Source organism: Squalius cephalus, assembly GCF_949319135.1.
Source record: "Squalius cephalus genome assembly, chromosome: 3".
In the NCBI taxonomy this organism is placed as follows: Eukaryota; Metazoa; Chordata; class Actinopteri; order Cypriniformes; family Leuciscidae; genus Squalius; species Squalius cephalus.
The window spans coordinates 9,676,558-9,693,986 of NC_137124.1; the positions used below are offsets into that span (position 1 = coordinate 9,676,558).

General features: G+C 38.8%; 1 protein-coding gene across 1 annotated transcript in view; it reads right to left on the reverse strand.

Moving 5' to 3' along the window:
* Positions 1 to 17,429, reverse strand: part of dnah2 (dynein, axonemal, heavy chain 2) — a 154,784-nt gene that overhangs the window by 122,026 nt on the left and 15,329 nt on the right. Inside the window, exons 8-9 of the mRNA XM_079867707.1 lie at positions 15,554 to 15,745; positions 9,890 to 10,047 (exon numbers count right to left, since the gene is read on the reverse strand). Coding sequence (XP_079723833.1) covers positions 9,890 to 10,047; positions 15,554 to 15,745 — 350 coding nt within the window. The remainder of the gene's footprint in view (positions 1 to 9,889; positions 10,048 to 15,553; positions 15,746 to 17,429) is intronic.

Below are 17,429 nucleotides of genomic sequence, written 5' to 3' on the forward strand. Positions count from 1 at the left end.
CGCAACGACTAAATTACGATTTTCGCCTTGCACAGAGATCATAGTCATCAGAGCGGAGGATGAGAGCTTAAATTGAAATGCGGGCCGAGCTTTAATGACTGAGATTCAAAAACACATTGAAATGACGGTGAGCCGCACACCAGCAATCAGTTCTCCTGAATCATTTACAGGACCACCCGACACAGGCATCTCCACTTCGTCTTCTAAATCCTTAATCACCAGTTAGCCCATGTTATTTCGGAGGGAACGGAGCTACGCCGGGCTGCTCAGTTCACTGCAAAACACTTAATATCGCCATGAATTATGGTCAGTTTGACAGCTATGCCCTTTAACCACAGGGATAAACAGCCAATATGAATGTTTTGGCATGTGAAAAAGCGTAAATCCGTTCAAATTGGTGTCTAATTAAAGAAGGGCTTATACAGGGAGTAATAATGCTCCAGTAAACGGCTGTCATGCAAAAGAAAGAAAGGAAGAGGGGTGAGGGAGGGCAACTTTTGTACAACTAAAAGGGATTGGGAGGAAGAATAACAGACAAAAAGCGATGAACATGGTTGTTCTGGGAAAGAGAGAGAGAGAGAGAGACAGACAGAGTAAGTGATTATGAGATAGACATGATCCAGTGGTATAGGTCTCAGAGAAGGTCGTCATTGGGCCCATAGTGATGAATGCACTGTCTAAACACACAGGAGGACACAGAGGTGAATGTCAGACATAGGCAGTAACACAGATTATAGACGATAAGATATCATTATGTTTATTCTCTTACACGCTCTCTGGCTCCAGGGTCACATCCCTTTGAACGAGTAACTGCATACCATGAACCATGATAAAATGTTATTACAACATCTAGCAAGGTTAGAGATGTTGACTTAAACAGAAAATGTGAGTGAGTTGATCAAGAAGCTAAGTGCTTACGGAAAAATAAATGAGTGAAATCAGTGAAATGCAAACACCCAGCATTTTCACCAAATAAACAAAATATTAATTAAAATGAGACCAGTGTTTCATAAAAGTGTTCGCCATTATTGGTCCTAACTAGACAAAACAGTAGGGGATCGGCGGCAACCATAAGAGGGGGCAATTTAATTTAAATAGGCTAACCAATAAAATGTCAGTTATTCAGACCATGCTTAGTAAAGCTCCCTCTCAGCCTGAGAAAAAAAGTGACAGTTTCACTGTGAATTTTCAAGAAAACTGACTTTAGAGTTGCATAAAATCATTTTTAGATGTCCAATATTTTTCTACTGCTGTCTGAATTTTTTATGCCAAATATGAATTCAAAGTAATATCTACAGTATGTAATCTCTAGGTTGTTAAGTGAACATGGATGAAAACACTCTCACTGGTAGCTATCATGCATGATTTCATCATAGCTATGATGTCAGTGGCAAATGTAACACTATAAAACACTATAGTATCAAAACTAAATGACAGAATTAAGAATTCAGTTGTTAAAATGAAATGTGTAATGAAGCAGGTGTTAGAATCATGACACAAACACACACATACAGTTTCCATGTTTTATGGGGACTTTCCATAGACATAATTATTTTTTATTCTGTACAAACTACGTATGTATTATATCCCCTAACTATAAACCTGCTCATCACAGAAAACTTTCTGCATTTTTACATTTTCAAAAAAATCTTAATTTTATTTGATTTATAAGCTGTTTTCCTGATGGGGACTAAAAAAATGTCCCACAAGGTCAAAGATTACTGGTATTACTATCCTTGTGGGGACATTGGGTCCCCATAACGTAGGGAATACCAGGACTGCACACACACACACACACACACACATAAACGTGTGCGCGCTTAAACACAAACACACAAACACAATCTGCAAAACTTTCGTTCAAAGCACGACTGCCGGAGCAGTTAGCGGTACCATGGCAATGATTCCAACCATGACAGATATTTTATGAGGTCATCTGTGTTTAAGAAAGCCTGAAAGGATTCAAGCTCAGTCATTATACAGAAGAATAACCAGGCTGACCACAAAGGTTACGATTCATATGGGGACAGGGTGCACTGCTCCTTACTGAGCAACCTTTAAAGGCATTGTCTGGAAAATCTGACATGATTGACTCAAAATTCAATAAAACTAAGGGTAAAGAAAAGAGGGAATAGGAGTGAAGGGAAAAGTGAAGAAAAAGAAAACTTAAAGTCAAGATGAAGATATTAATGCTTTCATAGCTCACAAAACTAGTAAGCTGACTAGTAATTTCCTACTACTTAATTCTAATTACTGGACACGTAATAACCTAGAATACTGTCTAACACTTGACGGCTGCTCTGTCAAGTCCTCGTCGTCGGTTAGGAACCTGGGTGTGCTCTTTGATACCAATCTTTCATTTGAAAGTCCCATTTCTATTATCTGTAAAACCACATTCTTCCATCTTAAAAATATATATACAGTGCTATGCATAAGTTTAGACACCCATACTAAAGTTGACTAAAAAGAGGAATAAAAAATCATCTTTTGGAAACTGAACTTAATGCCTTAATTTAAAAAATTAGGAAAAATCCAACCTTTAAGGACACCAATTTTCTTTGTGAATGAATAATGTATCGTAAATAAATAAATGTTCTTCCTTAAAATACAGGGTGCATAAGTTTGGACACCCCTATGTTAAATTCCCATAGAGGCAGGCAGATTTTTATTTTTAAAGGCCAGTTACTTCATGGATCCAGGATACTATGCATCCTGATAAAGTTCCCTTGGCCTTTGGAATTAAAATAGCCCCACATCATCACATAGCCTTCACCATACCTAGAGATTGGCATGGTTTTATTTCAGTTAGCCTAATAGCTAGTTTTAATTTGCATTGAGAGATGATCTTATGGAAAGTACCCCATGCCAATCTCTAGGTATGGTGAAGGCTATGTGATGATGTGGGGCTATTTTAATTCCAAAGGCCAAGGGAACTTTATCAGGATGCATAGTATCCTAAAAAAAAAATATAAAAAAATACTTAAAAATACTTGGGCTGTCCAAACTTATGCACCCTGTATTTTAAGGAAGAACATTTATTTATTTACGATACATTATTCATTCACAAAGAAAATTGGTGTCCTTAAAGGTTGGATTTTTCCTAATTTTTTAAATTAAGGCATTAAGTTCAATTTCCAAAAGATGATTTTTTATTCCTCTTTTTAGTCAACTTTAGTATGGGTGTCTAAACTTATGCATAGCACTGTAAATTACAACATATACTCTCATTGACAAATGCGGAACAATTAGTTCATGCGTTCATGACATCAAGGCTAGATTACTGTAATGCTCTTATGGGTGGTTGCCCTGCATGCTTAATAAATTAACTTAAGCTGGTCCAAAACGCAGCAGCTAGAGTTATTACCAGAACCAGGAAGTTTGACCATATTAGCCTGGTTCTATCAACACTGCATTGACTCCCTATTAAACATCGTATACATTTTTAAATATTGCTGATTACTTGCAGAGCACTAAATGGTTTATCTCCGCAGTACTTGAGCGAGCTCTTAACGCATTATAGTCCTTCACGTCTATTGCAATCTCAAAATTCCGTCCAGTCGATAATACCCAGAATTTCAAAATCAACTGCTCGAATACTTTAATTTCCTATTATCACTGTATTCCATATTGTTCATTTTGCTGTATTCCATATTGTTCATATTGTTAAAAGCGTTATATAAATGAAGGTGACTTGATTTGACAAAACTTAACTGAAGTTCTCAATTATGTTTCATTTCAGTATCAACGTTGCCTCAGGTTGTCTCAAAGTTTTCTTTTCTTTATTCACAGAATAAAGTGACCTGCTACATTTACCAAAAATGAACAGTATAATAAGAGAGAAATATATAGAGTACTACATCCTGCAATGCACTTGACTTCCGTCTCTTGACTCATTCGATTGAACTGCCAAATGTTAAAATGGCTATAAAACGGAAGTACTGACAGATCTTTTCTGCCGTTTTGTGACGTACATCCGAGTGAAAAGGATTATCGGAAAAGAAAGAAAAATGAAGGGCCATCAGTTTTTGATTGGATCGAGGCAGATCTGAATGCAAGCTTGCAGTCAATTGTAAGAAAGTGTTGGGTCTTAAGCAGATAAAATGACATACCACACGGGAAAAGATGAGTTATGACATTTTGATTAAAAATTATGAGGTCAGAAAAACATAGCCTTTCACTTTAGATTGCAGATTTTAGTATCTTGGAAAATCTGAGCACAGTTTGTGATATTGTTGAGATCTCATCTGAAAATTGGAAAGACGTTAGATTAATACTTGAGTAAAGACTCCATTAAATCCCATTACTGTCAAGAACAACAGATATATTACAGAGATCTCATTTGTGATTTGTCTTTCAAATGGGGTGAAAAGGAAAAAAAGAGGTGAAGAATTTTTTTTATTAAAGATTGAAAAAAAAGAAATTGAATGATAAAGTGAGAGTGAAAATCAAAAGAGAAAAAGAAAAAAAGGGGGACAGAGGAGGACCAGGAGGACAGAGGATGAAGGGCATGCTACAGCAAACCATACATTAATCATGTGTCACAACACACACATAATATATATATAGACATATACACCATGAAGTTGAGCAAACCAACTTAAGTGATCCTTACTTATACATACGATGCAAGTAAAATAGCTCTGGAGAAAAACACTGGTGACCTTTGACTCGTGGCTGTCCAGACTGATAGAGCTGACGGCTGGCTTTGATCAATCATTTCTCTGAAAGTATCTGACGTGATGTGAGCAGCAAAAGTGCCAATGACACTTGCTGCTTTTCTTCTCCTCCTGTCCGTGCAAATAACGGCACGAGTATTCAAAAGCTGACATGTGTTTATTACAAATAGTATAAAACGGTATCTAAAAGCGCCCATCTCGAAGACGTCACCCGAGAAAATGAACTCTGAAGGACTAAGACATTTGCGAGTGTGTGCGTAACGGTCTCCCTCTTCAAACTGAAAACAGAAACAGGTCTTGGTTTGCTTAACACAAAACCTCAAGCATCTGGATCGAGCTTTAGCATTGCTCATTTATAACGCTGTCTGCTTTAACACAGGGTATTCACTCTCGCACTCAATACATCGTAAAGCAGGGACAATCAAAACCTACCTCTGAGGCCTGCCGTGCCGTACGTTTTTAGTTGCAGCGCTGTATTGAATTCACTAGTGCAGCAATCGATACACTTCAAGTGCTGCCATCAGCCCAGGCCGCAGGAGTGAGGCTATTATTGCTGCAGCTGGAAGGCCATTAATGGTACTGCAACAACAAACACCTCGTAATAACAAAGCTTGCATGCTCTTCTGTGACGATTCTATTCGCAAGCTCTCGAATGTATAGGATTCCTGATGCTCTGGTCAAATCAGTAAACATAGCTCCTCTACTGGAGAAAAAACACAGATGTTATCTCTGAAGTGGGTCTTTTTCTTTCTTCCAAATATCAGTATGCTAAATAACAGACTCTATAGCACAGAAGCACAAACCTGAGTATCCTATTTTGACAAATGCCTCCATTTTGACAAACACCCTCCGTGCCGCCTCCACATCAAATGCGACATCAGATCATCTTGAAATTTTGCCAATGTTGTCATGACAATGACATCTTGTTTTCAGTCATAAATCAACAATTGTCAAGGGCATGATAAAGTAATTAAAACAACACCATTTAAGGAAAATTGTACGCAAAAATAAAAATTCTGTTATCATTTGTCCATAAAATTAAAGACAATTGGGACCAATGTTGTTTTGGATCCCATTGACTTTTATGATATCTATTAATTTTCACATAGACAAGAATGTGCATGGCTTTTTAACTCAATTATTTTAAGTAAATGTATCATTCAAATTTAAATATCAAGTTGCCATGACTTAATTTCCCATCTTATTTTTAATATTATTAGAATAGATATTTAGATTTAAAGTAAATTTCAACTTTAACTTTGTATCAACTTTAAAGTTCTGTGTAATTTGTTCCTTTTATTTACATGGTTTACAATTGTTCAATGTAGTTTTAAATTGCTCAGTATGGCAGCTCATGTTTTATATGAGTAATGTACATGTCATGGTAAGCGAGGTGCTTGTTATCCTGTCACATGATCAGAAAAAAAATGTATACTTTGACATCACAAAAAAATATGTAACAAAGCAACCATAATTACCAATAAAGAAAAGTGGGATTGAACTAGTGCCAATTTTTGAATTCTTAATAGTACATTGTAACAGAGGAACTGCACTGTCTGAGATGCATTACATGTCTTTATTAAAGTTGATAAAACTTAAATAGTGAGTAAACAAAACTATTCAATAATAATTCTATAATTAAGCAGTAAATCAGGTTGATTGTTAAAAATATTTACTGAATGTAGGTTAAGTTTCACTGGGCATCATTAATGAAACTTCAATTCTGAGTAATTTGCATGTAAAATAGACCTTCCCGAAAACTCTACTCCAGATTCACAAACGCTTCGTAAACATCAGATTTGATAGGTAAACATGTGTATGTTAATGAATTGTCAATCATTCGTAAATAGTTCACAACTAGCATAATCCCTGCCTATGAATTACAACTACACAAATTGTGTGTCCAGGAACGATGTGGAATCTTCCGGACTCCCTTCTCAGGTTTTGCTCCAGTATATTGCATAAATGCAAAAGAGACTAATAGGCCACATGCCTAACAATAAATATTCAATTAACGTGTGTTCACCAAAGCGAATTTAGCCAGCTGAAAAAGTGCCAGGAGCTCTGCTCTTCGTTTTACCAGCTGAGATCTAGCTTTGGTTACTAGAATCTCATTTTAAAGAATATATCTGAATATAAAAATGCAGTAAACAGCAATATTAACTTCTCCTTTGTTGTTCTCAGTCATTGTACAAGGACGATGGTTGGTCGGTGTGGTATATGTCCCACCCCTACTCCACTTTGATTGGACGGCTGGGTAAAAAGTGACAGTGACTTGGCTGTGTTTTACCCAAAGTTTAACAGCTTTCAACTCTCAGACAAAAAAAAAGAGGGCAAACTCGTTTTTATATTATTATGCTATAAAGTCATATGTATACTATTATGCTACATAGTGCATCAAAATGCAGTGTCATCAGTTCACCTAAAAGAAAACAGAATGTCCAAAGGTTTTCTGCACCATTTACACGTGGTAGGGAGCAGTTGTAAATTTTTCATGCCAACTATAATTTTGAAAATACGAACATTTTCATGAATCCGAAAATATACACCAGAACGGCTTTACGAACGGTATACACAAAAATTAGTTCTGCTCGTGTTTCATGAATGAGGTCCATTGTACGGTGTCGGTAAGAGAGGTGGAACTGTGAGTCAGTTGTGCTGTAATTTGGAGGATTCAGAGCAAAGCAAACCCTTTTCTTCCAACACAACAAATGAAGCCAACAGTCATAAACAACCAGCAGGCCCACAACACCAAAAAATCTGATACAATCCAAAAAACTGCAGGGTTTGAGTGAAAGTGAGAGACCTTAGGGTGTAACCCACTAAAAACATTGTGCCGTCTTTGGTTGACCACACATTACTTTCCGTGAAAAACCTCTGGAGCCCCTTGCTGTTTTAAAAAGCCACAACTGAATGGCTGTATCCTGTAGAGAAGACTTGCTTATGAAATAAATGTTTCCTCTACACAACAGAGCATCCCTCCCACTGAATCTGCTACATTCATCCTCAACAATACAGCATTTGCTACACTGTTAACATCTTTCAAAATCACAGCATTGTGCCATAGTTTACAAAGCAGTCGCTGCATTCTGCTGCGAGATGATGAAACCGTATTGCAAAGTTTCACCACACCTAAAGTAGAAATGCCAGCCAAAACCTACGTGCAATAATAAAAATAAAAATAAACTACGGGAGATGACTCTGAGAGAGCTTCTTTCAAATGGATGCTGTCGTGTTCAGCCTCCATCATTTGGCGGTAAGTTGCCATCACTTTGAAGAAGAAACTCTGTCATCGCACCGTAAAATGCTGTTCTTTTTGGCAGGAGGGCTGCAATCACTGCATGGCTTTGGCACTCTCATTTAGCAGCAGTATCATTTCCACTGAGAAAACGAGAGAGAGAGAGAGAGCTGAGATGTCTGGGTGGGTTAGTTAGAGTCATTGATGGAGGAAATGACAGGGAGAGGAAGGGCTATAAAGGAGAAAGAGAGAGAGCAGGGTGTGCAGTGAATAATATTAGCTGCTGTATAGAAAGGAAGAAAACCGAACACTATCTGTGTACAGTTGACTCAGGCAGAAGAACACTTAGCTGAACATGAAACAGAATTTAGAGTGGCCAACCAAAATACTGTAAGAACCAAGGTTGTGGTGAGAGCTGAGATGTCAATAGTAGCATGAGTAGTACAGCAATGATATTGGTGGTAATTGCTTAACCGTGTTTGTGCTTAACAGCAGAAACCGTGGCAGCAATGTATTATCAGGGATAATAATGAAGAGAGCTATATTAACAGTGCTAACGCAGCAACACATTAGCAGTTAAAGAATGTGTTGTATTAGAAGCACTAGTAATACAGGAGAATTGCAGTAGCAAGTGCAAACAGTGGCAGCAGTTTTAGCATATTGGTTGTGTTAGTAGTGCTAGCCTTATTAGTTATAAGTAACCTAATATAAAGAACCACATTATGAGCGCAGCAGCATTAGCAGTAACTGTAATTGTTAAATTAGAAAAAAAGTGCTAATAGCAGTATTACTAGCATTAATCCTTATCAGTCACATTTTTATAAAATGTGATTTACAAATGCATTAGCATCACAACCACAAATAAAAAGATTTCACACTACTGTTCAAAAGTTTGGGGTCAACAAGTTTTTTTTTTTTAAAGAAAGACATTAATACTTGTATTCTGCAAGGATGCATTAAAATGATCAAAAAGTGACAGACTTTTACACTGTCACAAAAAATATATAGTAGTAGAAGTTTATTTATCCTCGTAGGGAAAGGAGTTTGCAGCATGCTCACACAGACATTTTAAAAAATCACAGTTGGCATATACAAACAATAATTTAAATCTAATAAATCTAATTAGGACAACCAGACCAGTTGACCATCACTGAAAAATCGAATTGCTTGGGGGATGAAAGATAGTTTGGACCTGTTTTTCATTCATTAGGGAACACAGTACCGTCGGCCAGATGGCATTAATTCAAAAGCATAAGATAAGGGATGCCTCTTATTATTCACAACGATGTTAAGCACTCTCTCTTTATATACTCTCAATACTTGTTAACTTAATTCCAAACAGTTTGCTTGTCATTGTTACTACTTTTCTTCGTGATTTCTTCTGAGCTAATATTTGTACTGCATTTTGATCAAATAAATGCACTCTTTCAACAACATAAAAAAAACTTGGTGTCTGTAAGTTTCGAATGGTATACAGGGGCATAGCTACATAGTGGCCATAGCTTTTATCCATTCAAAGAACTGTGGCCACATCCATGTTAAAATAATAATACAAACTAAGTTGTCACTTCAAAATTGTAAAAAAAAATAACAAGCCAAAGATGGCTATAATAAGTGGACATGGCAACACTGCAAGAGCCGATTGGCGATGCAGCTTTATGAGCATAACAAAATAACAATGTAGCGGGTTTAGAGCAACAAAATAACCAAATATACATGGTTACACACGCTCACTCACAGTAATACTCAAGTATACACATATCCTGTGATATTACGCATGCAACCAAAAAGATACATGGCACTGCTAACCGTAGAAAATCTCAGTTATGGCGTGTAAAGTGAATGGGTGCTGCTGTAATACAGTGCAATCGCAGTGCAGTTCTAAGTGTCGTGTTCCTGTGCTGTAGAGAACAGAGCAGAACTCAGATAGAGAGAGAGAGAGAGAGACAGAAAGGATGATTTAGGGCTACTGTACTTGTGGTGGAGCTGGGAGGTGTGCAAGTAGAGCTCTTTCCATGTCAGGCAGCACTGGATACAGTCATTCAGAATCTGCTTGCTGGAGATCACGTAACCCTGAAAGATCCTGTCCAGAGAGATCTGCCGACAGCACAGACGGATGATCTCGTTACTCATCTGCAACAACAAAAAAACACACTCATAGTACAGATACTGTATTTAAATTAAACACCCAGTGATCCAAGTATGAATCTGTCTTTGTGTCTGTATCTACTGCATGCCTCATAAGTGAGGATTTGCACATGAATGTTTGATGAGAGAACCACATTGACTGTACCAAAGCAAGCACAGACAGGTGTGTGCCGTAATGTGCTCTGCATTCAGGTGTAGATTAACCTTGAGTACAGACTTTTATACAAATCAGACAGGATTTACTCCTGTTAAAACCTTGGCTTTTGTGCCTGGTGTCACTCAGACGTATGCGCCTTACAAAAACAGAGATCGCTGTACAGAAGCGAGCAAAGAAAAAAAGAATGAAGAGAAGGCAACAAAGAGGAGAGAGGAAGAGAGGAGAAGAAAGTGTAATTATGGCTGATGATGTATATAGTGGAGGATGTGAAACGACAGATTTCCATTCATTTTTAGTTTCTTTTGACAGAGGAACCCCATAGAGCACTGAAACGAACATGTGAGAGAGAGAGAGAGAGAGAGAGAGAGAGAGAGAGAGAGAGAGAGAGAGAGAGAGAGAGAAAGTAGCTCTACATGTGTACAGTGTATCATTGGAAAAAGGGGAAAAGAATGTGTATATGTGTATGTGGAAAAAAAAGAGTTAGAGAAAGTGTGTGTGTGTGTGTGTGTGTACACACACACCATGCTGCAGTAATGTGTACTACACCCTGATTACAGTGCCAGGCAAATTCCTGTTTTAATGAAGGAGGCACAAAACAAGAGGAAATTAAATTGATATGTAAATGACTCAAAATTCTCATTTAAGCAAAAGGTTAAGAGAGCCACAGAATTAAACAGCTTATGAGTTCATATATTTTTTTGTCATTCCTCTCTTTACTGAAAGAAAAAAAGAACCTTCTGTAAATGAAGACAACACATGTCCCAACGCCTGCGTCTCAAGAGATTTCTAAGGCCTTGTTCAATCAGAGACGTTTCTTCCATTTCTGTCACAGCGGCTCTTGAAAATCAGCAGAGAAGCGCATCTCAACTTCGGTGAGAAAAAAAAACTAGACGGAGCTGAAAGTAGGGTTAGGTGGACGTAAGAGGTAAGAATAGATGACAAGCGTTGAGCTTTAAGAAACCCTGGCAGATGGTGTTTCATATCAGAAAATAGACGGTGGGAAGCAGACGGCATATAGAGCTGTGAGTCTCATGTACGAAATAACAATCAGTTTCAGACTGCCAGCATAATTATTACAAATTATTCTTTTGAAGGCCTTACGTATTTGAACTCTTTCTTTACCTCTGTATTTTTCTCTTGGTATTAAATGTAACAGCACACGCGAGTCCAAAGTCCATGGCCCCTAGCGCTGGCTGATTGGAAAATGATATTAAATCTGATGTAGGCTCTACCAGCTCGGAGAAATAGGACGGGGGGGAAAACAAACCAAAAACAAATAAAAGAAATGCTGAAGCCCTGAGGGAGAGACAAAGGAAGGCGGTCGTGACGCACACATACAAATACACACACAAACACACACATCGTGACTCAAATGCCCTCTGATTGGAAATTATTAGCTGGAAACCTCTGACTGGAAACTGAATCAAGAAAGCAAGTTCTGCTCCACGTCTTTTCTCTCTACCACCTTCTTTCTTTCCTTCCTCACTGCAAGCGCAATAAAATGTTTCCCTGCTGAAATAATCAGGTTTCCCATGTTATTTTACATCTTGGAAGGGGAGAAACCCTCTAAAGTCTAAAAAAGAGTGCAAATACCAGGGTCCATTTCACCTTCAGTAAACACAGCACAGCTAACACGCTATTGCACGCAGCCAATGATAACAGAGCACTGGGTGGACTTCACAGTCCATTTAGATGCATTTGTATATGGCCGTTGATAGAAATCATCGTTACACTCTGATTTTAGAACAGTTTCCTCAATTTCTTCTGAAATGTTTCATATCGAAATTTGGTCAGGGGTTGTTGATCCCCCATCAGTCCTATAGGAGCATGGGCCAAATCTGTGAACCAGGTACAAGATCCAAGTCACTGAGTATTAATGGAGCTTAGCGGGTGATTTAAACTCACAGTAAATTCATGGCATGGTGGAACAGCCATGAGAAAAATGGCAACATTATTTCATAGAATAACAATAAAAACATAAAAATCTCCACAGAGAGGGCCTATATCAGTCGCCGGAATCTTCCACTCAGGCAAATAGAAATTCAATTTTCCAGTAGAAAAAAATGCATGTAAACTCATGAAGGCTTTTTTTCCCATTGCGGGAGAAGAGAACTTTCTTTCACTTCAAAAATCATTATGGCATAACCTAAGCCATTTTCATAGCACTAGCACTGACCTAACACAATAGAACTTTCACATCAGATATTCTGTGTATTTGACAAGGTAAGAACAAAGTGCAGAGAGCTCACTTGACTGAACCGCAGGCATTTAGCCTGGGTAAGACTGCATAAAAAATTACAGTGTTGTGGCTGAACTGAAGTACATTTCTGACAGATTAAAAGAAAGGTTCTGGATATTTCTGGGTGGCTATGGGATTAAATTCCCACCAAAAGTATTGCGGTCACAGATGAAAAAATAAGAACACATGTAAAAAATATATTGCGCAAACTGAAAAAAAAGAATGCAAAATGATCAGAATAGCAAACGACGTGGTCACGGATCAAAATATAATAAGCGTGAATCAAAAAATTAAAAGCGCATTTAAAATAAATAAAAAGGATGAATCAAAACTTTAAACACATTAAAAATGATATCGCACAAATGTTTATGTGTTCTTAAAAGTTGTTTTCCTTGGTTTTATTACTCTGTACTTTGTGCTCTTTTACATTTTCTGCTCATATTTTATTCCTTTGTACGCTTGTGCTGTTTTTCTTGTCGCTCTTCTTTTCCAAATGTTGCAGTTTGAGTTTCATGTAAATTAGGGCAGGCTTAAGCACAACCATTAGTCCACTACTTCTTGATTGACAGCTCCTTCAAATTGGCTTTGAGGCCATCCTTGTAGCGTTTTAGTTGCCCTCCTTGAGAGCGTATGCCGCTCTGGTGCTGGCCATTAAAAACCTGCTTCGTCAGGCGTGAATCTGCCATGCGTACAACATGTCCAGACCAGCGAAACTGCGCAGCAAGCAGGAAGGCCTCAATACCAGTGATGCCACAGGTCTGAAGTACCCAAGTATTTGGGGCTTTATCCTGCCATTTGACATGTGCAATACATCAGAGACAGCGCATATGGAACTAATCAAGTTTGGTAATCTGCCGTCAATAAATGGTCCAGGACTCAGATTCATATAACAGCACCGTGAGGATGACTGTCTTATAACTGCCACTTATGTGTCCAGCCGAATGCCGTGCTCATCCCATATTCTCTTGGACAGTCCACCGAAGGCAAAACTTGCTTTTGCGATGCGGGCACTGATGTCAGAGTATCAGCTGCGAAAATGCTACCTCGGTAGCAGAATTTGTCAACGGCCATCAGCACTGTCTTTCACCTGCAGTAATTACCGGTGGATTGGAGTTTAACTTGTTCACCGCTTGAAGCATGACTTCTATAATAATAATAATTATTTTGTATAATAATAATAAATATAAAAATTTAACTTCTGTCTTCTTTAGACCGGCAGTGAGCCCAAACCTAGAAGCTGCATTTCGAAAACAGCACAGTACTACAACCATAATGAAATGACCCTTCACAATAAATACTGCTTTACAGTGAACTCTGTTAGAGAGCTATATGGCTATTTATCTGTTTAAAAAAAACAGATTTTACAACATTTCAAATCCCTCAGTTCTCTCCATCTCAGAAAAACCAAGCCAATGTTGATTCTTGTTTTATTACAAGCTCTATCGTCTGGCAGTCTCTTTTTGCCAGCAGACTCTCCTCTGTTCAACGTTGTTGTTTTTTACCGGGTGGTTCCCCGGAGGATGGAGATTTAACTGCTCCATGTCAACCTTTTTCGCTAATTGTGACAACTAACCTCTGCCACTCCCACACCATTATGGATACGACGAGACATGCATGGGCGAGTGACGCATACACGCAATTTCCCACGAAAACCATCCCGACATGTCTAAAACATAAACACTAATAATAGGCTTACCATAGTAAATCAGGGTAAGACAAAATTTCATTGTTGGGTGAACTAACCCTTTAAGTTTGAACATACGGGAAACAAAAGGGGAAAAAAAGATTGTCCAGACTTGAACTCATTAAACATATGCAAGTCAAAGGTGCAAAGGTGCAAATATGACCTCAGAGAATAAAAGTGGCCCTTTGGAAAACAACTGCTGATTTAATGCGGGCATTTCAGCATGTGCGCACGGTCTCACCCCTCAGGAAACAATTAGACCAAACGTTTTTGTAGCAGTCCGATTTGCCTTGATGTGTTTTCAAAGAAAAGAATGAAAAAGAGAAAAAAATGATAAATGAAACAGACACAAAAAAAAAAGAGAAAAACAAAGTGGCAGCAGTACCATGTGATTCCTGCAGAGGAAGGGTCAGAGCGTAATTACAGAAGGTTAAACGGTTTCCCTGATGCTCTCAAGGAGCCCGGGATGGAAATGAAAAGCAAGTGAACCGATGCGAGCGGGTGGCGTAGAGACGCAAGGCCCCGCTCCTCTGATCTGAAGAACACGTGTTACATGTGCTACGCTACTGCGGCTGATGGCTTATCTATGTGGCGGAGCCCAAAGCAATCCGAACTTTGATGTGCAGGAAGCAGAGGAGGGGGGTGTGGGATCCAGACAGCAGGTACTAATATGACTGTATAGGTCTGTGTGAGTGGATAGAGGGAAAACCTCTGAGCATGAGAGATTAGCTGATTCAAACAAAATTATGCATGAAGTGATTGATTTCCTAGACAAAGGGTTGTGCATAACAATAAAAAGGTGCAGTGGATCAATCTTCATTGTCAGAGCATTGAAAAATCAATTCACTCATGTGATATTATAAAGAGATAACCTAACATATAATGCAGTGTTTCCCAACCCTGTTCCTGGAGGCACATCAGCACAGAGCACATTTTGGATGTCTTCCTTATCTGACCCATTTATTTCTTGTTTTGGAGTCTCTACTAACAAGCTGATGAGTTGAATCAGGTGTGTTTGATTAAGAAGAGTTCAAATATGTTTAGTGTTGGTGTGCCTCCAGGAACAGGATTGGGAAACACTGATATAATGTATTGCTGTACTCAATCATTTTGCACAGGCGACTTGCATTTGTAGAATGCGCATATGATGTTATGATACTAAATAAAAGGATTACATATTCCATAATATAATAGGATATTTTAGCAATATCACATGAGCAATTGTGAGCTTTTAAACAACAGTTCATTTAGCAAGAGGATAATGTCAGAGTAACATACGTTTTTGAAAATAATTTCATCTTTGAAAATGATTCAAAACGAAGCCACGGCAGAATTAACCACGGAGTATCTCTGAGCAAACACACAGTAGTAGTGTTCCTGAATGAATCAGGTTCTTGGTAAAATGATGTACCTTGGATAATAGAGCTGTGATCCTGTCACGGGTGTTGTAGTAGCTGGAGTTGACCCATATCACACGAATGAGGTTGAGGATGTGAGCGAGTTTGGGTACAATCTCACGAGGTTTAAGCTGAGCAAGCTCCTCACAAGGCTCTTTCAGTAAGGACAGGAAGGAGACGTTTGACTGAGCCTGCAAAGTGCTGTCCTGGAGAACAAAACAAAAAACAATGTTACTTAGACAGGGATGGATGGATGGATGGATGGATGGATGGATGGATGGATGGATGGATGGATGGATGGATGGATGGATGGATGGATGGATGGATGGATGGATGGATGGATGGATGGATGGATGGATGGATGGATGGATGGATGGATGGATGGATGGATGGATGTGTTTATTCGGATCCCCATTAGCCACTACCTAGGCTACTCTTCCTGGGGTCCCAACAAGTAAAAATACACACCTACATTAGACACACTGACAAACAGATGTTAGATAAGGAGAGAGGACAGACAGACAGACAGACGTGAGAGTGAGAGAGATAGACAAAAGACAGTCAGACAGACAATAGATGAACAGACAGACACCACTTACCACCTAAACCAAATCAAATAATTGAGTTTTTACATTGCACTAATTTTACTCATCTGGGTCAGTTGCAATAACTGCTCAAGGCTGGCCAACACTAAAAGATTTTTAAAAAATCATATATTTAACAGTTTTGTTCCTATAGTGTGTGGAGTGCCGCGATGTGACCACAACAGCACAACATACACTAACAGATTCCATTCACAAACAACCAGAGTCCCGACTGTAAACACGGGAAATCTAGAGAAATCTCTTGCGGTCAAAGGTGACTTTAGAGTAAACAATCATGGCGGACAATGGACAAGAAGAAATGGCGATAATAGAATTTGGACTGCTTTTTACAGAAATTTGCGGGGGGAAAAAGCAAAAAGGTTTGGATGAACTCGTGTTTTGCTTTCGTCTTCCGGCAGCTCACTTTCTGATTTGGTATTGTTCCATGTGACAATCTACAGAGTGTGTGCACGTTTGTCCTCGGGATTCCTCCCACACAACAGGATTTCAGATCGTAAAAATGTAACATGTTGGATATTTATGATTTGAGATCGGTGCGGCCCCGACATTCTTCCGAGCAGATTCAAAGAGTGTGCACTTTAAATACCCATATGATGCACTTAATTAACCGATAAAACGAAGCGTAGAATGTTGGACACTTCATAGGGAGGGAGCTGTTGAATGACAAAATAACCTTATAAAGTCCTTACACTACACGGTTGAGTGCATAGTGCATAAGTATATTGTGTAAGTGTACAGTGCGTCAGTTGGGACACAACTACAGTCTTAACTTAGTGGTAATGTTTATGCAACTGGCCCCTGAAGTCAATTTGGACAGTTAAGGTCAACTTCAGCGACATCTGAATAAGTTTAAAGGGTTTTACCCAAGTAAAGTGAGTGACACCATTGAAACACAACACTGGCCGTTACGGGACAGTGATCAAGCACACAGCTGACTCTACAACGTCACTATTACAAGCAGCCATGGGTGCCCCTGAAGGTCAAATAGAGCTGATGTTTAATTATTTCACACTGGTCACATTGATTTTTTTCAGAGGCTTTGGAGATTGTTTTAAATGAAGGATGGCAGTTGCTGCAGCCTTGCAGTTTTGTGCAGAATGAAGCTGGAGGCATGACAATCAGAAAAAGGGACACGTGTCCTCCACACTGATGCAGGACCAGCTTCCTCTATCTAAACCCCAATCCCGAGTCATTATAAGAACAACCATAAACTGATCTAAAATCAGTGCTAAAGGGCAATGAGGGCGCGACACTAAGCGCTGCAGTAGAGCTGACAGACAGGCTC